This window comes from Centropristis striata, chromosome 21 (genome assembly GCF_030273125.1).
Source record: "Centropristis striata isolate RG_2023a ecotype Rhode Island chromosome 21, C.striata_1.0, whole genome shotgun sequence".
Taxonomy (NCBI): Eukaryota; Metazoa; Chordata; class Actinopteri; order Perciformes; family Serranidae; genus Centropristis; species Centropristis striata.
In genome coordinates this window covers 20,746,659-20,767,748 of record NC_081537.1, presented here as the reverse complement: position 1 = coordinate 20,767,748, position 21,090 = coordinate 20,746,659, and the positions used below count along the sequence as shown (strand labels likewise).

The 21,090-nt window shown below is 41.5% G+C and overlaps 1 protein-coding gene across 1 annotated transcript in view; it reads left to right on the top strand.

Annotated features, from left to right (window-relative positions):
• kif19 (kinesin family member 19) overlaps positions 1–21,090 on the top strand; it is a 33,500-nt gene that overhangs the window by 8,590 nt on the left and 3,820 nt on the right. The window contains exons 3-16 of the mRNA XM_059324707.1: positions 10,863–10,973; positions 11,086–11,173; positions 12,160–12,296; positions 15,797–15,922; positions 16,039–16,233; positions 17,520–17,666; positions 17,803–17,925; positions 18,164–18,320; positions 18,467–18,641; positions 19,051–19,249; positions 19,412–19,682; positions 20,382–20,506; positions 20,594–20,757; positions 20,891–21,002. Coding sequence (XP_059180690.1) covers positions 10,863–10,973; positions 11,086–11,173; positions 12,160–12,296; positions 15,797–15,922; positions 16,039–16,233; positions 17,520–17,666; positions 17,803–17,925; positions 18,164–18,320; positions 18,467–18,641; positions 19,051–19,249; positions 19,412–19,682; positions 20,382–20,506; positions 20,594–20,757; positions 20,891–21,002 — 2,130 coding nt within the window. The remainder of the gene's footprint in view (positions 1–10,862; positions 10,974–11,085; positions 11,174–12,159; positions 12,297–15,796; positions 15,923–16,038; positions 16,234–17,519; positions 17,667–17,802; positions 17,926–18,163; positions 18,321–18,466; positions 18,642–19,050; positions 19,250–19,411; positions 19,683–20,381; positions 20,507–20,593; positions 20,758–20,890; positions 21,003–21,090) is intronic.

Sequence of the window (21,090 nt, the reverse complement as noted above, 5' to 3'; positions counted from 1 at the left end):
CGTTTTCTCCGACTCCACTTCTCCTTCTCTGCTTCCGAGCAGCACTCTCTCTGATTCCCCTGATCCCTGCCCCTCCCTCGAGTCTCTTTTACGACGAGGGCTATTGTGTGTGGGTCTGTGCATGTTTGTGTGAGGTGTATGTGATCCCTCTCCATGCCTTGCCCGCTCTTCCACTCTTAATCTTGTTGAGAGAGCAGGGCGTGGCGGCTTACCACAAGCAGCCGCTGAAGGAGACTAGACGCTGGAGTGGACCTGCTGTGAGTTGTTCCGGGCAGCTTTTAGTACTCGAGTAAACACACCTATTGCTCCTGTGTAACCCCTCTGGCAGCACAGCTAGGTTTTTGCTGTGAGGACCAGGAGAGACCTAGTAATCACAATGAGTTCATTATAAATTTGCTTCAATAACAGCATTATACAATCCAGCTTTTACGTAATAATGAACATTATGTAGCAGGTATGAATTGTTCACACCATGCTTTGTCCTTGTGCGTCTAATGAGTCATTCTGCAGTCCACAAGGGGTTGATGAAAAGGAAGGGACTACCCAAAGGGCTTTTATAACCTTCTGTAACCTTATCAAGTAATTATGTTTCACATTATGCAAGCATCTTTTCCATTTAAGGGGGAAAGCAAAATTGTGATAAGAACACATAATTTGGTGCTGTGTACGTGTTCCTTTCTGTGTAACAGAATCAGGAATACAATGTTCCCCTGCTTCCTCCGTGACCATCTAATACCTCTTACACAAGCAGGAAGCACAGTTCAGCCGCAGGGACATCAATGTGCAGTCTTTATTGGGCTCTTGGCCAGAAAGGTAGGCAGGCATTGGTCCATTGTTACATGGCTTTTAGGTTGTAAGTTGATTCCCTCAATGACCAGAGTGCGCATCAAAGACAAAGTCCTTTCAAAAATTGCAAAAACACAGATATATTGAACTGAATAAGAGCTGAAAACTATATCAGCTCAAAGGAAATATGAATGTGTGAGCAGGAAGAGCAACAGGTGGCACTGAGAACAGACAGATTTGCAGCTAGAGTGTTTACCAAGACAACATCTCCCATATGTCTTGGGTTTTAAGGAACCAGAGGGAGTAAGTCTCTAAGGGTGAAATCAGTGTAATGCCCCAGTCATAACAACATGTTTTTTGTCTGGCAAGGGCCTATGAGCCTGCCTTCCAAGAAAACGAAACCATAAAATGTTGAAGCACAGTTCCTAAGCAGCCATAGCAGATCAGAAAAACCTGAATAATATCTTGAACAAACAGCTTTATGTTCTTCATTAGTTTTCTCTCTCACTCTGTGTACTCAAAGCACATTTTGTTTGTCTATTTTTCATCCTACTAAAAGCAACTTTGAGCTTTACTGCCTATTGGGATTGCTATTCGTGGCTGTGCTTTAGTCCGTGTCTTTTTACTCTAGCATTTGAGATCTTTCATCATCAAAAAAAAAACGTGCAGGGTATTTTTGAAATCCTGTGGAAGGTTTAATGTGTGCTGTAGCCGCAGAAGACTTGAAGCTACTTGGACACACTAATGGCTGCTTTTGTGTTTCACACACACAATAGCAAAATGGACTAAAATGACTAAAAAAGCAAGCTGTTTACCACTATTCTGCTATTACTGATGTCACTATGTGTGGACATGGGCGTGAGGGCAACTTGACACTGTACTAAATAGATTCTTGCACAGCTTGCTACTCGCCGCCTTCTGAATAGATCCTCCACAGGGTATTACTTACCAAAGGTTGAAAACATGTTTTCTGCCTTTAATAAAGGCAGAAAACAGTGGAAAATCTACCTATGGCAAGAACTATATACTGTTACTATGATACAATTATAATAACCAGAAGCACTGCAACTGATTTGGCACTGGTCGGTCTATCTCTGGAAGTTAGATTTTATGAATCACTATAAGAGGAGTTTGCTGTTTTATTGAAATGCAAAAACTATTATTCATCAGTCGCCTAGCAACGCTAGTTTTCTCACAACTTAAACCACCTGAAAGTGAGGTGTACTGACTTTTTTTTTATCAAAACTAGAACAAATGTTTTATTTGAGGGCAGCAATTATTCAGATATTTCTGCAGACTTAGACAGCTGTTCTACTGAAACTGTTGAGATTTCACAATTGTTGGCACACTGTAATTCCAGCATTACAGGATGTTTATCAGTCATTTTTCTTTTCATTTCATAATGACTTGTTATGAACAAGGATGCACGGCTAGAGTGACTGTGAATTTATGATTTTGATTAATCTCCTTCCAATGTCTCCCCTGATACTTAATTTTCAAAAGAAATATTACTTATCATTTTGTGGTGGGCATGCAGACATATTTTGAACAAGTTCACTTAGGAGCCTGAGTAGAGGCAGGCTTGTCTTAAATTTCCTGTCAACTTGACTTTAATCCTGAGATTTCCTTCTTTGACCTCATTCTTTTATGCCAAAAGTGCATTTGTACAGCTTCGTCTTTAGTCTTAAGTTGTTCTTCTGGCACTCAGATTTTCAACCTGTGGTGAGATTTTGACCACAGAGCTGTAACTTGAATCTGTGTAGTGTGTGTTTGTGTGAATATCTGTGTGTTGTTGTCTTGGTAATTGGTAATTGTCCTAGTCTGTGTGTTATGGCCGACCTCCGGCCTCTGGCCTCAAGACTACCTCTGACCTTTTAAGCCTGCAGTTTGTGCCAATCTCTGGCAGCAACTACTGAGCTTTCCTGCCAGTTGGTGTACCATTCGATGTTTGTTGTTTGTGATGGCACCAAGTGGATAGATATTAGCTTTGCTGGCAATCAGCCTAATTACCTCTACTGAGGAGGCTGTGCTTTTGGGATTGACTTTTGTTAGTTTTAAGGATATCTAAAAAAAATGTTGTACACTGAAATAAGAACAACCGGCACATGGAATATGTTTTTTTATTTTACAGTGAGGGGGATATTAATGGCAACATGAGGGCACCCTTCACCCCCCTACATCTTCACACTTAATTGAGATCCTGTGGGTTCAATGAATTGCTTTCATGGATGACAAATTGCTGTATTGTTCCTCTTATCCTTTGTAACCATCTGTGCCTGAGCTATCCAATATTACATCTGTGCAACATGCCCTTATAAACCGAAATGAGTAGGGTAATGAGCAAAGGAGAAAAAAGGACAGGTGGCAGAAAAAAGGAAAGAAAGGAAGAAGGAAAAGCAATTTCTCTCATGCAGTTCTTGATCTTTCAAGAACTCTTGTTGCATTGGGTAAGAGTGACTTTGAATCTTATAGCAAGTGTGCAAAACCGCAGGTGCACATGAGTCCCTGAGTCGGAATTGTAGCAACCCTCATCTGACTGTACTGATGAGGCGTTCGTTTGCCACAGCCAGACATCTTATGTAACCACAAATGAAGAGCAGACTTTGCTATCAAGCACCCTGTATCAGGTACAATGTGATCCAACACACACCTCCGATCAACTCGAGCCCCTGAAACGGGATATACAGTAGCATTGTTGGGGTGCAGAGAGGGCAGCTCTGAGGTTTTCTATCAGATAACCGACCGCAATTGTGCCTGTTGGACTTTCCAAAGCTTCGGTTGCGTTTCTGAAAGAGCAGCTTGAAAGGTTGCCCCGTAAAGGTCACCGCTTAGACCTGATTGCTTTCTTTTTGTGATCTTGATCCTTTATTCTTTGCCGTATTCTTGACTCAGAACACAGATGTCATTGCTAAACGACTCTGCGGTTAGGTCATTGTGCAACTCACAGATACAGGAGGGTGACATGGTGAAACGTATGCAGAGAGAGCCCAGCTGTCCACACACACATACACACACACACACACACACACTCACACACAGTTGCCTGAGAATCATGTGATAATTTGTCAGTGTGAATCTAATTATTTTTGAACAGAGGAGTTATTTTCTCACCTATACATCCCACTAAACTGTCAATAACCAGGCGTATTTTCATGCAGCTCTAGATCCAATTCTATACATATTTCATGATTTTAATAATACATCCTTAGTACAACTTTGCTGATGATTCCCACTTTCACACAAATGCACAGCACAGTTGAAAGTGAACTGGAAACATGCTTCCATGGTAACAACAATGTCACATGGAGATGGGTTTTGAATATGATGGTGTTTCTGGGGAAAAAGAACAAGGGTTAGATGGCATGCACTTTAGATATGACACTGGACCCAGAAATGAAAGCCTGTCTCTTAATCTTCCCTATACATGCATGTTCTACCCTATGGGCGTGACAAAAAGGGATGTAACCTCTTGACCTTTGAAACCAAAGCAATAAATACAAGACACAAATGTAAGCAATAAAACGTGACACCAGTGTGTACACGTGGTATCGCTCTGATTCAGACCCCGTCTGCTTGATTTTGTCTCAAAGGAACATTTCCATCTCCATCTGCCGTCTTCCTCTCTTTGGGTTTCTTTTTCTTAATTTTATCAGGCTTTATTTAAAGCAGCAATTTGTCTGCTTAAGTGCCTATTTATCTTTTTCTTAATTACACTTAACTTGTTTACCAAGCTATTTCTTCAGTTTCTCTATAGCCCTAGCTGCTGGCAATAGGACCAGATGGAGCCCTGTTTCTGGTGATCATAGAGAATAACTTAACTGCAAGACAGGGAACCATTAATTTAGCTTCTAATCAAACTGTGTGTTATAGCAGTATGAGTATTGGCCAGTGAACTCTCTCTTTATCTGATTGAGATTTCCAATTGCTCTTTTGTCATTTTATTTGTGATCCGAGCCATCATTTAGGTGTAATGAAACCAGTGCCTATAAAAGCAGTTGATGTCTACACGACTGCTGACTTTTGTTGGTCGTCTTGGCAGCATTTGCAACTTGGCACACATTAGTGGAGCAAGTCAGGGAGAACCAACCAGGGCAGACTGGCTTGTGAAACCGTACCACATCCAGGCTTTGAATTATGGATCCACGTTGGGAGCTAGCAGCGCTATAATCAGCAAGATGGCCAACCAAGTCAACCCTGCTGCTTTAACGACCAGAACAGCAGGTCCTGTTGATTAGAAAAGCCATCAGCCAAGAAGGGCGCTGGGCAAGGGTGCTCCATAGCACCCCACTGCTTTTTATGGCATTTAGATAACTCCATCACGCTAATTGGTTTCATGTCACTGCATAAGCAAGCTGTTGTTTTGACTTTGGCTGATCCAAGTGAGGATATGAATATTTTAGTGGCCTTTTTTTCATAGCCACAGTGTGTAAATTCACGCTCTGACCATTTGTTTTGTCAGCCCCGGGGTCATGTTAAATTGAGTCGAGCCCTGCATCCAAATGAAAAGTGGCTATAGCTTGTGATGGCCATTGTGAAAGGGGACAGCATGATTAAAACTGCTAAAAATGACACCACATTTACAGAGGCTGTCAACCAGGAAATTGCTTTCCTTTTCACCTCATGCAGTTGTTGGGAACTACAGGCTTCTGGCCCACTTGTGTCAAAACTGACGTTTCCTTTAATGGCAGCCATGAATTAGTCAGTGTAGATGGGGTGATTGGTACCAGTAGAAGGAGCATCAACACCCAATTTAGACCCCATTGGAAAATCTGACCTTGGCATCACTCTACTGTAACATGTGTCACAGCACCCAATACACCATAAATATGTGTTTATGACAGTGTGCAGGAGTCTTCTGTGAAATTATTATTGATTGAAATTAGGTCTGGGACGATAACAAATTTTGCTGGACGATATATTGTCCCACAAATTATTGCCGATAAACGATATTATTGTCAACATGATAATATATCATAATAATGCACACCCTTTCAAATACAATACACTTTTATTTCTCAGCGTTTTTTACCATTGTAATTGTAATTTTAAGAACGTTTAAATATCCTAAATAAATAAAACAAACATTTTTTTTTTTTTAAAGGGCAGCATTTATTTTGCGATGTAGCAAACTCCACTTTCTGTGAGCGCACAGCGTTTATATTTACTTTGTCGACTAGTGTTGACTGTCGGGACGAAGGCTCTGCATCTCCAGGTGCAGTTTTTTTCCCCAGCTGGGAAAACTGGGTCGGGTGGTTCTGCTTTAGATGGGCATGCAAGTTTGTTGTGGTGGCTTTTTTTGTTGCCACCACTTTTGAACAAATTCGGCATACAGGCTCGTCCGTGTGTTGATGGGCTCACCTTTTTCATTCGGTTTGAAACCGACATATTCCCACACCAGGGCTGTGGCATTTGGCTTTGCAATCATCTTTTTTCCTCGCGTTGCTCCGCACGAGGCTCACCTGCTGCACCTGTGCATGCTAGCGGCCCAGCCTTCTCCACAGAGACAAAGAGACTGGATGACTGACAGGAGGGTTCACTCCGCTCATTCTGCTATGGAACAAAATCGCCCAGGTGCTGAGATCAAGCACAGAGTGAACCCTCTTGTCATCCAGCCTGCTTGGAGGCAACAGACGAGGAAAACAAACACGCATGCGCATGGCGATATATCGAGGCCGGCAAAATTATTGAGTTCTTTTAATTTATCGTGCGATTAATTGATTTATTGATTATCGGCCCAGGCCTAATTGAAATACTTGTCTGCCTAGACTGTCTTTCATCATCAAAAGTTACGACAATGAACAACAGGAGATAAGAGAAACAGATACAAGGCAAAAAGACAAATAGACATCTGATAAATGCTTTTATTTGTCAGTCTTCATATTAGAATCACAGCCAAATGCCCCAGTAATTAATTAACATTGCCATAGTTACAGCTTACTTTGTTCATTAACAGCGACACCAGAACATTTCTATTAATCTTATCAGCTCCTGTGTGTTTGCTGCATTGTGCCAGTTGTGTTTATAGAGTGGTTGCTGTGCAGCTGTCCACTGACTCACAGTTGGAGTCATGATTCAGGTACAGCAAATAAGAGGGATAAATCAGTCAGCTTTTCTAAGGCTGACTCTGCCAATTCCCACTGCCTGATCACTAACTTACAGTTGGATCAGCTACTAAGATCCTGCTTGGATCTGTTGTTGTGTGAAGTGTGTGGTCAATCCATTTGGAAATAAATAGACTTCATAGAAATAGGCACAGGGCACACGTTGTCATATCTACGGTTCAAAACCATCAGAAAATATTTACAATTGAGAAGCCAGAACCAGTAAAATTGCCATGTTTTGCTTAAAAACTGCTCTTATGGTTAATCTATTATCAAAATAGTTGCAGATACTTGTCATAGCTCAAATAAAGAACTGTTGCACTCCGAATGATAGAAAACACTGAGTTATATTTGGGAACTGTGTTGTGGTAATGTTTGTAATTGTATTTTTATACAAATTGTCTGTAAACCAAATTTCCCCTTGGGAACATTAAAGTTTGACCTTACCCTAGAAAATATCTCTTTTTACTCTGAAGGTGTTGAACGTTTGTTGCATTCAACATCATTTTTGCCAGTGCATAGATAGAGTCAATCAAATCAAGTCAAAATTACTTTATTCATCCCCGAGGGGAAATTCAGTTAGTCTGGTAGAATCTCTTGAAGAATGAGAGAGCCTGGTGGCTGTAGGAGCGAAGGATCTTTTGAATCTCTCCGTCCTGCAACGGAGAAAGAGGAGCCGTCCAGTGCTGTTTTTTTGGTCCATAAAGGTTTTGTGTAGTGGATGATGTCGCCACTAAATAAATGTTTGTTGTGCAATTAATACCGAAAACACCTCCTCTTGTGCACACACCCAAGCACACTCATTGCGTGGGAGTGTGCTGGCCTCAGCTCTTGTGGTCAGTCATGCTTCTTGCCACCCTGCTTGCACAGACTTGCTTGTTGCAGAGGGCATGAAATACTGCTCTTTAGTTGCTATGTGCGTATGAGTACACGTTTCCACGCAACTGTGTAAGAAAGAGAACGAACGTGTGGGAGATTTAATGGTTTCTATGAGACTGCCATGTTTCCAAATTATCCTTAACCTGTTGTGTACACTAGACATCAATGTTCAACAGCTAAAACTGACCCGTGCTTTACCCCAGACTCTTTGTTTACAAGAAGCCTCCTAATTGAACTCAGGACAGTCGACTGTGAAGGGCACCTATGTTAGCAAAGTCTAATCTCGGGTAAGTTGTAGTCCATTATTGGCATAAAACCCTGAGGCACATGCCCGGACATCCAGTCTTATGTTGCCACACAGTGTACTGTCATTAGAGCCAGCATCTTACAGTCTTATCAGAAGACTTATTAGTGGTATAGAATCTGCCCAAGCAGCAGCTGCCATGTGTGGATGTTGGGTGGAGCTGTGGAAGGTATTGTAATTCAAGAAACAGAGACAACAGATGGGACTAGAGGTGTTATCAACACCCTTGGCCTTTAATGATTTTCCCAAGTGCATGCACACGAACAAAACTGTGCATGGATGAGCACACTATTTGATACCTACTATACATGCAATTATGTAAGAGCAGTGTTGCATACTCATCAGCTTTCTCAAGGAACTCAGTTACACACATACCCTGCATATAATAATGGTAAGGTAATGGCAAGGTTCACACTAAGCTGGCAAACAGCATGTTTGAAAATGCACATTTTCGTGTGAATGAGCACAACAGTGCTTTTCTAAAACAATGATGCATGTTGACACAGAAATGTTTGGATATTGTGTAGAAGTTCTGTTATGAAGGTGTTAATTTTTTATTTATGTTTCATTTCATGAGCTAAAAACAGACTTGACAACAGTAATTCCTGAGGTCATTGACTGTCATTTGTCTGGTTGCTACTCCTAAGAACTGCTGTGAAGTCCCATTTTGAGAAGAAAATTGCTTATAATGCTAAAAGACAAGAAACTCTGCATCTTCTAATGACAACAATTTAAATGGTGCACCATGAGGCATGACAATGACTTGCCTACTGTCAACACTTATCCTAATGTGTACACATTTTAGACTAATCCAACTTTGTGTGAATATGGCTGTAGTTGTGCATGTCCTGTTCTCTTGCAACTCAAAACATCCTGACTTGCCTCTCTCTTTGCTGTTTTTTGACAAACTGATTCTTCTGACTATACTCATATTTTTTGTGAAGGTCATCAGATTGGCCGAGACTAAGTGGCTTAAGTGCCCCTGACCTTATGTGCCTCTGATAGTAAGAGAAGTCCTCGCTTGTTCACAATATCTTTCCTGTGAAATGCGATCAGAAGCCGCACGTCATTGTAGTTGGACGGCGTTCAAAGAAAAGTTAGAGGAGAAGCAGGAAGTTAAGAGGATGGGGAAAAAGAAGAAGGGGGTGGATTGGAAAGAGTATAGCATCAACTGCTGCACATGCTGCTCTCTTCTCCTCACGTTGTCTCCTTGTGTCTTGAGCACAATTGGTCCTCTTCTTCTCCACGTGTATGGATTAGAAAAGCAAACTCTTCCAGGAGAGAGCCGCATGAAAAGGCATATTTTGAGGCCAGTAAATTAGTAAACTCGAAAGACAACCAAGTGTTGCTTCATCTCTTCCGCCTCTCCATCTTTCCTCTCCCGCCGTATCTCCCCCTTGAATTTCAATTGAGAGGCTTCAAAGTGAGCGGCTCAGTGGTTGAGGGGGTCATCAAACAAGCCGGGTGATTCAGCGTTACAGGCCTCAGAGGGCTCTCAAGGTTCGCTGATGAACAGAGCCGGTCAGCTGAAAAACCTGGCAAACTCCCAGCTGCCCCATTGTCATATCTGAAATAAACTCAGGGGTCCTCTGCCGTGTTTTCTATAGTTTTATTGACTTTTCTGCCGATTGCATCGCAGGAGATTTAAACCCATACTTCTCAAGCCAATTGCACCCATTCAGTAATGATTTATCATCAACATCATCTTAATATTATCTTATGATGTCATGCTGCACTGTTTGTTGGCAATTTGTCCATGAAATGTTCTTTTACAGAGCTGTGATTTACTGCCTATTGTGGGTTAAGCTTAGACTTTGTCAAATAGAACAATTGGAACAATGAGACATCTCAGCATGAATACACATAATGCTTAAGCTGTCATAGGCACAAAACAAACATTTTTAGCAACCTGTCGCTGATCTCTCTCCTCCAGATGCTACAGTATAAGGGTACTTGACACGTGGGCTGATGGTTGGGTCATTATGGTCTGTAACCAGGATGACAGATGGCTTGAATGGATTCCCATTTGCATACATACATACATGCTACAGTATGAAGTGCGCCTGATCTGAACTGGGGCTGTTTTTGTCACAAGGACAGCATGTCTGAAGTGGAGCAGACAGCTTGCATTGAAATTCCTTTTTCTAATGAAATGTTGGAGGAAGAAATAAAGCAGAGAACTGCACCAAAGTTGACTTTTATAGTTTGTGTTTATCTGATCAGGCTATGGGGATATATAAAAAAAGGTTGTAGACCACTACAGTAGATAAACCTGCCAGAACTAACAGCTGACTATAATTAACTTAACTGTTAGCTATAACTGTCTGAAGTCTTTACATTTACTTGCTGTACAACACATGCATATTGTTTCAGTGGAAACAGACATCTGCAACAGACAGAGAGCCATCTGCAGTTTGTGTTAGCTCGTCTTGACAGATGATGCTCCAGCTGTGCGGTGTACCTGTTGCTTTATTTCCTATTGCAGCTATCATTGTAACACATATTATAGTCTAAACAAACGGCAAAGGATTACAGCAGATCTAAGTGAAACTAGAATTTTCTGTTCTCTGCGCCATCCAATTCCAAACGAATTCAATTTATTTTTCAGTAATGTTCAGACCGTCATTTTGGACTTTTTCCAGTAGAGCACATTTTCTCATTAGCTCAACTTTTCACTGTGATTGACAAGAGACTTTAATTGGCTGCCCAGGCATGAATATAAGCTTGACAACTCAAAACCTAATCATACCATTCTCTTGGCTCCCCTTCTTTGCCTTCCTCTTCATCATTAGATGGTGGTTCTGATGGACCCCATGGAGGACCCGGACGACATCCTGCGTGCCAACCGCTCGAGGGAGAAAACGTACATGTTTGATGTGGCGTTCGACTTCTCAGCCAGTCAGGTCAGTCAAAAGATAAAAAGGAAAGGTTGAAATTCAATCTAAAGCAATCTGGTACAGCTGTTGTGTCACAAGAATAAACACTTAAAACTTTTTGTTTTTTCTTTCCGTGCAGGAGGAGGTGTACCGAGCTACAACTAAAGGGCTGATCGAGGGCCTCATATCAGGATACAATGCTACCGTGTTTGCCTACGGACCCACAGGTTGGTGTGTTTGAGTCTGTGTCTGTGTGTGTGTCTGTTTGAGCACTTGGTCTGAATGGAGATGCATCATCCGCCAATTACATGTGTTAGCATTCTGGTGTATAATCCGTAATCACTCATCAGCCTCATTCTGAGTCAGCTAGCCAGAAAATGGTGACACGTGTTATTCACTTGCAATGTGCATTACAATGTGAAAGAAACATCTTTAAATCAGCAGATCATTTTCGAAGTAACAGTACTTACATTTTTAAATACAATATTCTAAAAGTTATAAAGTTCACAAAAGGCCAAATCCTTATTTTCCTTCCTCCATTCATATGAATAAGCAGTGGTCATCTCAAATATCCTGGAAGTTATACAGAGAAATTGAACTTTTTTGGCTTTGTGCGTCACTGACCAACTTTCATAGGAATTAACAGGGCCCCATCTCAAATTCAGTATTCAGTTGTCTTTATAGAACTATGGTAGGGACAGATTGTCAAAGACTTGTAGAGCACTATTGCTCCATCAAGTTATCCATCTGTCTCGCAGACTTCCTCTCCCTTCTGTCTGTCCATCTGTCTCAGAGATTCACAGCTCTTTGTCTTTTCTCATTGGGAAGTAAACACAGGGGTTTATGTGTTTGTTTGCAACATGTCCAGCAGTGTGGTCTGACCAGCCAATGACACATTAAGACATCATGAACATTCAGGACACAGGAAATAGTTTCAGCTTCAGCAATATGCATTAATAAGGTGGTTTGGTTTAGAATATACTGTAGTATTTACTTCTGGTTTACAGTTTTTCAATACTGTAAACTTGTGTATGATATCTTTAGAACCTAATTTATTCAATTCATTGTCAATTTTGGGCAGTTGTTGACATTGTACATGTAAACCAATAAATGTAACAATAATATAGGGCAAATGATGTAGAAATTAAACGGAAGTCTCAGCTGAAAGAAAGTTTTTAAGACAACAACATTAACAGTTCTTTTGTGTTTTCAGGTTGTGGGAAGACATACACCATGTTGGGGACAGACAAGGAGCCTGGCATCTACGTTCGAACGCTGAACGATCTGTTCCGTGCCATTGAGGAGACCAGTGACGACATGCTGTACAGCGTCTCCATGTCCTATCTGGAGGTCAGAGTTTCATCCACAACTTGTCCCCAGACATTTAGTCTCATCGTGAGCTCATTGAATCATCTAGTTAGTGCCACAGCGATGACATGTCTCCATGGTTCAGGGCTCGAAATGTTATAGCCATTAACTTGATTGCACACTTCAAATGTGAAGAAATAAGTCTTTAATTTTTAATTGTCTCTATCTATCTCTATATCTTTCAACACCACAATTAGAAGTTATTCTTTTGCCGTCATCTGTTCACACTGATAAGATCTGAGGTTGTTAGCTAATGCCAATTGCAGGCAGATACTACTGGTGTCCCTTTACTTTTGCCTGGCATTCAATTTCACATCTGTAATGAGCTGAGCTGGCAAACACAGCCCTATAGAGAAGCCCAGACACAAATGATACACACTGGTATATGTGGTTTTTATATCTTGTCTTGCCTCCTGTTGCCTTCTTTAAACAATTTAGGCTTTGTTTTTTGCACCTTTTCATTGTTGCTGCTTCTAAAGGCAAAAGATCACAGGCTAACAACACCAGTGCCCCTTAAATCTATCAAACACTTTCTAAATTTGTATTCTGGGCAGATATAATGGTAGCCTACAGCATTTTGTTTCGTCTCTCCATTATGTTCTTTGAAATAGAAAACACAGACTATGGACTGATTGTTTTATTTCATGGCAAAAGACAAAATTGATTGTACATGTGTGCTGTTGATTAGCTGGCTATCGACTGTAGGGATTGCGTTGTGTTTAAGTGCATCTTCTTTCACAAAAGGCAATGTGAGGCCACAAAAGTGTTCAGAAACTTAGACTTTGTTGGCATTACTTTTTTCAGGTCAGCTTGGTGTGTCAGGGCCTTTAGATGGAGTTGGTTTTTGAGCATAGTGTCATGAATAAATACTTAGTGAAGATATAGAGAGGAAATCTGTTTAAAGATAACACATTTTCACAAGGTACCCCTTTAGAAAATGGTTACTGTTGTGAATTCACACAAAAGCACTTGGTTATATTTAGGCAACAAAACAATTTGGTTAGATTTAGAAAAGATTGTGGTCTGGTTAAAAAGAGTGTGTTTGTGAAGGCTTCAGACAGAGATTAACAGCGGTTTCTTTGGTTAAAGTCCTGTTATTTCTTCAACTGTTTTTCTATGTGGACTGTCTCCCTCCTCTATACTACTTCACCTGTCTCCCTCAACAGCCCTGTATGTCCAAAAATGCTAAATCAGTACTCAGTCACTTCGAGACAGGTCAGGACCTCCTATCACCTCAACACACAATTTGGGTTCACAAATTAGTTGTTAGAGTCTGAGGAGGTTTGTCTTTAATGTCTCATGATGAGTCACTTCAACACCACAGTAAGTAACTGTACTTTAGGTGTAGAGCTGCTTTGTGGCACAGAAGCCCGCAGTACTTTCAGGTGTGGATTGATCCGTGCTCCTGTTGGTTTAGTGATTATCTTTGCCTTTGTCACCGGATAATGAAGCACAGATAAGACGGCAGTGTGATGATGGCGGTCTCTCTGTGTGCCTGCTGGCTGTGGTTCCAAACCTCATTACTGTGGAAACAGGTACAGCTCAGACTGTGCATTTAATGGAAAAGCCCTTATTAGCACTGGGTACAGTGGAGTTGGTTCATTTGACTATCAGTAACTGAGCCTCACTGGTGTGAATTAGTGTTCCCATTTAAAGAGGTAAGTTTTGGCTTTTCTGGACTTTGAAAGACTAACAAATCTCTGGTCACTTTGAAATAAGTATAGTGTTGGCTATATGGTTTTCTTAGTTCTGAATAAAGTTGTCCTTTAAAGTTATGTTGGCTTTAACTTATGTGATACAAGAAATATAATATTGCGTGCACCCTGGAAAATAGCCTCATTCAGGATCTATGTAATGATTTGAAGTGGATAATATGTACATCCTAGTTTTTGTCATGGTCTAAAAGAGGACAGCATGAATATTAAGAAGAATGACTCAGATTTTCATAATTGTTCATTTCAGGGAAGGAAATGAGAAAGTAAGAGAAAAGTGTATAAGAGAAATTAAAAGAGATACAATAGGGCAGAAAAGGGCAGATGATGAATTCAACCTTGTATGAAAAGTAGAATATGAAAAGAGCATTAGCCTGTTTGTGAAAATGAAAATAGCACAATAAAAGCTCTTGTTGGTAACACATTTTGCCTATGGGGCGGAGGGGTGGCATCAGACATTGAAATTACATTTGTGTTTTGGTGCCAGACGCTATCATTATGTCCAATGATTGACAATGTTTTTGAGGCTCAGCTCTTTAGTAGCTCTCTGGGTGGGTGGAAATAAAATCGTTCCTATTAAAATGCCAATAATGGCGTCTGGATGTTCTCTAACCTGTATTGAACTCTTCGGGATGAATCCTGACACAAGGCTGTGTGTGACGTGTGTGTTTGCTGTTTCCAGGGAGCAATCTGTTGCCACCGCTGCCTCGCCACAAAGAGGTTAAACGCCACTTTACAGCCTGACAGGCTGATGTGCACACATCTGCTCCTTTTCTTGTTCAAATCACTCTCTCTTTCACGTGTGCAATCTCTAAACACATGCACAGAAACACATATAGTCAATGTGTCTATTTTTAAGCGTACAGTTATTCTTTACCACTCACGTGCATGCACTGCTCCCTCCCCCTTTTATCTTTACCCTGGTTGTAATTTAGACTTTCGATTCTCAGTGGAAGGAAAAACCTTCTTAGCTACTGTATGCTGGCCACAGATAGCAATGTGATTGGTTTATAACCAAATGAATAATGACACTCCCATCAGCCTCAGCTGTACTTTGTGTTTTCATGTGATGAGGTGGTGAACATTATACTTAATACTACCATGTTTAGTTTCTTTTTCAGCTTGTTCACCTGCTGACATTTGCACTTAGCTCAAAGCACCTTTGTGCTCAAGTACAGCATCTCAGAGCTGCTTGCATGGCTGTAGACTTCCAGTTTTGTCCAGATGGAAAAAATAATAGCAGAAAGTCTAACTGTCAGTGTCAGTAAAAGCACCCCCTCTCAGAGTTTGTGGCCGGGGTCTGCTTGACAAATAAAAACTGTCCTCACAGCTCCAACCTCCCAGAAGTTTGTCGTCCAGTGGTCACTTTCCGGGATGTCACTTCCTGCACTGAGCTTTTATGTGGGTTTTGGGGCTTTCACTGCAACATCAATGACAGCTCAGAGAAGTCACCTGAATTTGCTTTTTGTAAAAGAAAGAAGAGCACTGACAGCGGCTGATGACAGTGTGCCACCCAGCAAGCTGCGGTTTCTAAATGACAAGTTGCTGAATATAGAGCACTTGAGGTTTATGTGCCAGGTTTGGGACTGAGAGCCTGAATGGAGCCTTTTCAGAGCACAAAAACAACCTCCAGTTGATTCATGTCTATAACTCAAAAGGAACATAACTTCAATAATCATGAAGATTTTTATTAAATATGAAAAGTGTCGAACACCCAGCAGTTGCTTGTCACACATTATCTCACAATGTTATAATTCTTTGTCTCTTTAGATCTACAATGAGATGATCCGTGACCTGCTGAACCCATCGTCGGGCTTCTTGGACCTGAGAGAAGACTCTAAAGGAGTCATCCAGGTTGCTGGCATCACGGAGGTGTCTACCATCAACGCACAAGAGGTTAGACAAGTTACCTAACCGTGCACGACATGACTTCTCATTTATTATAATCAAAACATTCAGCTTGCATCCAGCTCAGCTGCACACATGACAAGAACTCTGCCTCGTGTTTTCAGATCATGGAACTGCTGATGAAAGGCAACAAGCAGCGCACCCAGGAGCCGACAGCCGCCAACCAGACATCGTCTCGCTCCCACGCTGTGCTGCAGGTGGCCGTGAAGCAGCAGAGCCGGTGTCGAGACGTCCTGCAGGAGGTCCGCTTTGCACGCCTCTTCATGATTGACCTTGCCGGCTCCGAACGAGCAGCACAGGTGTGTGTTTACATGCTCAGTCAGGAGGTATTTAAAGGGCTGAAATTATGTTTAATTGGTAGTTTTCTGGTGGACTATTTATTTGATGTTTGACAGAGACGTAGCTGAAAAAAGTAAAAGCACCGACCGACATACACAAACTCAAGTTCAAAGACGTGGCTAATGTCCTGTTACATACACTGCTTCTTTTAAAACCTGTATGGACACATTACACATAACATGTATAGCCTCAGAACTACAAAGGTCTGCTCTCTGAGTGCTCACTGGGGACACTTGGCAGCATCTTTACAACAGTCCAGAGGATTGAGGTTCCCATAAACATTTAGGAGACTTTAATAAACTGCATAGCAGGACATAATGGCAGGTATAAATAGGCTTTTATTAAAGCAACACACCAACCTTTTGGCATTTGGCATTTTGGCACAACCATTTCCATTACATTTCCACGTCACTGCATTTACTTGACAACTCGCTTGGCAAAAACCTTGCCCATCATGTGCTTGAAAATAGCATGAGAGATACAGATGAAGATGATAAGGACTTTCATGATTGCCAGATAAATCATTTTACAGCACAGCCAGCTTCGCGCTGTTACTCTGTGGAGAATAAAGTCTCTGATGTCGTGCTGTTGCGGCCAATACTTGAGTATAGAAGAGCAAGGCTGTATTGTCAGACATAAAGACTATCTGTCCATCTATCTATCTTTATTTCCGGGGTTTTATTGTTGCTTTGACCTTCTCTTTTAAAGCAGTCAAGTGAGGGAGTTTTTGTTCAGTTTGCTATCGGCAGTTTTTCAAGATGAGTCTGCTTTTGTTGGTCAGATGAATGGCTCGTCATTTATGCCATGTTAACACTGCCATGTCCTTGCACACCATGAGAACAACATATAAACAACCGGTGATGGAGAGCACTTGCGTACCATGGAGACTGTGATTCACCGCCGTACTATTGATGAATAGAACATATGGCCTCCATTAGGAACTGAACAGAGTTGTTTGTCACTTGAAGCAACAGGGGAGTTTTTTCCTGCCACGAAAGAAGAGAGGGGCAGATAATTGATGTTGAGGAGGTAGTGCCATCTTCTGGGCAAGAATGGAAACTACAGCCAACTGTCTCTTCCCATATGTCAGAAAAACCCTAACCCATTTACCAACCTATTGTATTTTACTTTTATTTGGGAAAGGAAGTATTGCAGAGCATACAAAACTATTTTCATCTGTAATACAGCCATGAACTGCCCAAAAAACTATAAGATGTTTTCTCACTTGCATCTGTCTGTCTGTTAGACTCAGAATAGGGGTCAGAGGTTGAAAGAGGGGGCCCACATCAACCGCTCCCTCCTGGCTTTGGGCAACTGCATAAACGCCCTGAGTGACAAAAATGGCACCAAGTATGTCAACTATCGAGACAGCAAGTTGACCCGCCTACTGAAGGTACAGTAATTTGAGAATTTATAGCTGACCAACTGCATTATATTCTAACTGTAGTTTCTGTTTGTAATTAATTTTTTTGTGTTAAGTTTATTATTATTCATGCATTATTTTTGCTTTTGATGATTTTGATTGACAGGACTCGTTGGGCGGGAACAGCCGAACGGTCATGATAGCTCATATTAGCCCCGCCTCTGTTGCTTTTGAGGAATCTCGTAACACTCTGGCGTATGCTGACCGTGCCAAAAGCATTCGAACACGGGTGAGAACTAATTTCTTCTTTTGGACTTATGAAATCCACTCTATATCAACTGTAGTAAAGACATGATACCAATGGTTTAATCCTCCTGTCCACATTCCAAAATCACATTTACCATTAAACAGTATTTCATTCTGTGTTACATTTCATTCCAAGAACCAAACTAAGCTGTGTTAAATCAGAAAATGTAACTTGAAACCCTTGTCAATATCTTAACTCTTCTTCTCTTTGTCCCTCTCAGGTAAAGAAGAACCTGATAAATGTGTCATACCACATTGCTCAGTACACCAACATCATCTCAGACCTGCGCTCCGAGATCCAGCGGCTCAAGAAGAAGATTGCAGATCAGGCGACCCGCCAGCTGAATTCAGACCGAGCTGACATCCGCCATGTCCAGGGTAAAGTCTTGTCCACACTACCTCCTCCATTGCCGGAAGAATATCAGCCAAGTGAAGCTGTCACATCTCTTTTCAGCTCTGCCTTTTTATGACTTCAACCCTATTCTGTCTGATCTCTACTCATCATCATTCTTCATCTGTTGTAGCCGAGGTCCAGGCCCACTCCAGCCACCAGAGCCGGGCAGAGATGGACCAGTTGAGGGAGCAGCTCCTGGATGCCTTTCGCCAACAGATGGAGATCAGGAGGAGCCTGATGGAGCTGGAAAACAGCAACATGGAGATCCAGATTGACACCTCCAAACACCTGCTAACCATTGCAGAGTCAGTGTTTAGGATTTATATCTTTCTTTCATCCCCTACCTGATAGCATACTTACAGTAATCTGTAATCTCCTGTATGACATTCAGGAATACAGTTAGATGACTAAAAGGTTGAAAAAAGTATCTGTTGTACATCCATTATGCATCCAAATTATACACCTGATGACATAGTTATAATAATAATAATAAACTTTATTTGTATAGCACTTTTCTTAACAAAGTTACAAAGTGCTTTACAGGCAAGAAATAAAAACATAGTGGAAGACAGAAAAAATTACAATAAAACAACAAAGCAAAGTATAGTGCAATGCAGACAAGTTGGAATCACAAATGTCAAAACATAGAAAGTGGCACGAGCTGGGGGAGTTATTGCTTGCAGTTCATATGTTTGTATATCTTTCTTCTTCCAGCTGGGAGCAGGAGCGAAGTAGGCGCAGGAGGAAGTGGCGGGCTGAAAGGAGGAAGGAAAGTGTCAACAAAGACGAAAGCGAGAAGGACTCCGACTCCCCGGAGTCTCCTCCGGACAGCACAGAGACGCAGCAGGTGGCGATGGCACGAGAAAACCTGGTCACCCTCATGGCTGAACAGAAAAAGATCCACAAACAGAAGGTAAGACTTTTTGTTTGTTTCTGTAGAATATTAAAAACAACCAATTTCTCCTAATGTCTAAAAGTTTGAGGCATGGCTACATAACCCTACATGAACATGACATGTTTGAGAGTGGGAAACATGTTGTGCACACATCTTAAACAGTTTCCTTTTATCCTCAAGTCGTTGCTCGAGCGCAGATTTCTGGAGCTTCGGGATCGGGCCCGGCGCTTGGAGGAGCTGCTGCCTCGGCGGGTGAGCTCGGAGGAGCAGCGTGAGGTCCTGTGCCTCCTCTGCAAGGTCCACGAGCTGGAGATCGAGAACGCAGAGATGCAGTCCCATGCGTTGCTCAAGGACAATGTCATCCGGCACAAAAACTTTGTGGTGCAGCGCTTCGAGCAGCACAGACACCTGTGTGATGAGATCATACAGCAGCAGAGGCAGTTCATTGATGGTCAGTTTGTCACATTTACTCAAAAATATGTTGAAAAGCCTGTATTTGATATGTGGTTGGTTAATTGGTTTGTATGTTCTTTCCACAAGTCGAGTTTAGAGTTGCAGTAATTCATTAAATTAATTAGTCAGTCAGATGAAAATTGATCTCCAGCTATTTAAGAGAACTTGAGGTCTGCTGCAACTCTCAGCTCTTTTAAATCAAGTCTGAAGACTTTTCTGTTTCCATTTTAACCTGTAATTTTTATTCATTCGCTCTTTAACGTTTTATACATTCACTTTTTTTTTTCTTTTTTTTTAATTTGCTTTTAAATGTCTTCTAATGTGTTTTATGTATTTTAATCTTGCCCCTGTAAAGCACTTTGAATTTCCCTGTGTCCGAATTGTGCTATATAAATAAACTTGCCTTGCCTTGCCTTGCCTTGCCTTGCCTTAAATATTTTAATTTCAACTTTTTGATAGTTCCTGTTTCTCTGAAGTAAGGCTTTTCTGCTTTTGTTATAGTAAATACAATATTTTAGAGGTTTGAACTGCTGATTGGGCAAAACAAGACACTTGATTATTCAGTGGGTGTATAAAACCTCATCGCATCTATCAAGAAAATAATCTGCAGTTTAATCGATAAATAAAAAACAAACTCTTCATCTAGTCACCGGGAATTTCGGGTTTACTTAATTGTATGTGTGCATTTGTGTTCCAGATCACAGCCTGCTGGTTCCTCCACACCTCCAGGAGCTGTACGAAATGTACATGAAGGAGCTGGAGGAGAGGAAACTGGACAGAGCCATGGCCCTGGATAAGGTTACCACCAGACACACCATCAAGGTAGCATTACAAATCTAATCTAGTTTCTAAATTTAGCATGTGGCCTCATGAATATTCATAGTGATTATCCCAAATTATCATTTCCAGGAGGGCTCACTACCCAAGATCACCCTGCCCGGTCAGGGTCGTGACAACATGCAGGACATGGACTCAGACCAGGAGAGCGTACGCAACATGTGCTCTGATAACAGACGAGGCCAAGCCAAAATCCGCAGGCACACTTTGCCCCCCATTCTGCCTGAGCCTGACTTGTAAGTGGACGCCTTTTTCATGTGTTTCCCATTTAGAATGTATACAATAAATGCATTTTTATTAAAAGGAAGTATGACAACACCTCCATATTGCAATAACCTACTGCATTTCTCTGTGTTTTCTCTCTCTCAGCGACAATAACAGAGTTTTTAAGAGCAGCCCTCATGCCAGGCAGATAAAAAACTGTGTGACTGCTGTGATGACCCCACCTCCCATCCATATAAACGGGAAGGGCAACAGAGAGGTGAGGACGATTCTTATAAGCAGTATTTGCTCCAGATTCTTTCCATTTTAACAGCATTCCCTGAGAGGTGCCTCACGCTGTGAATGAC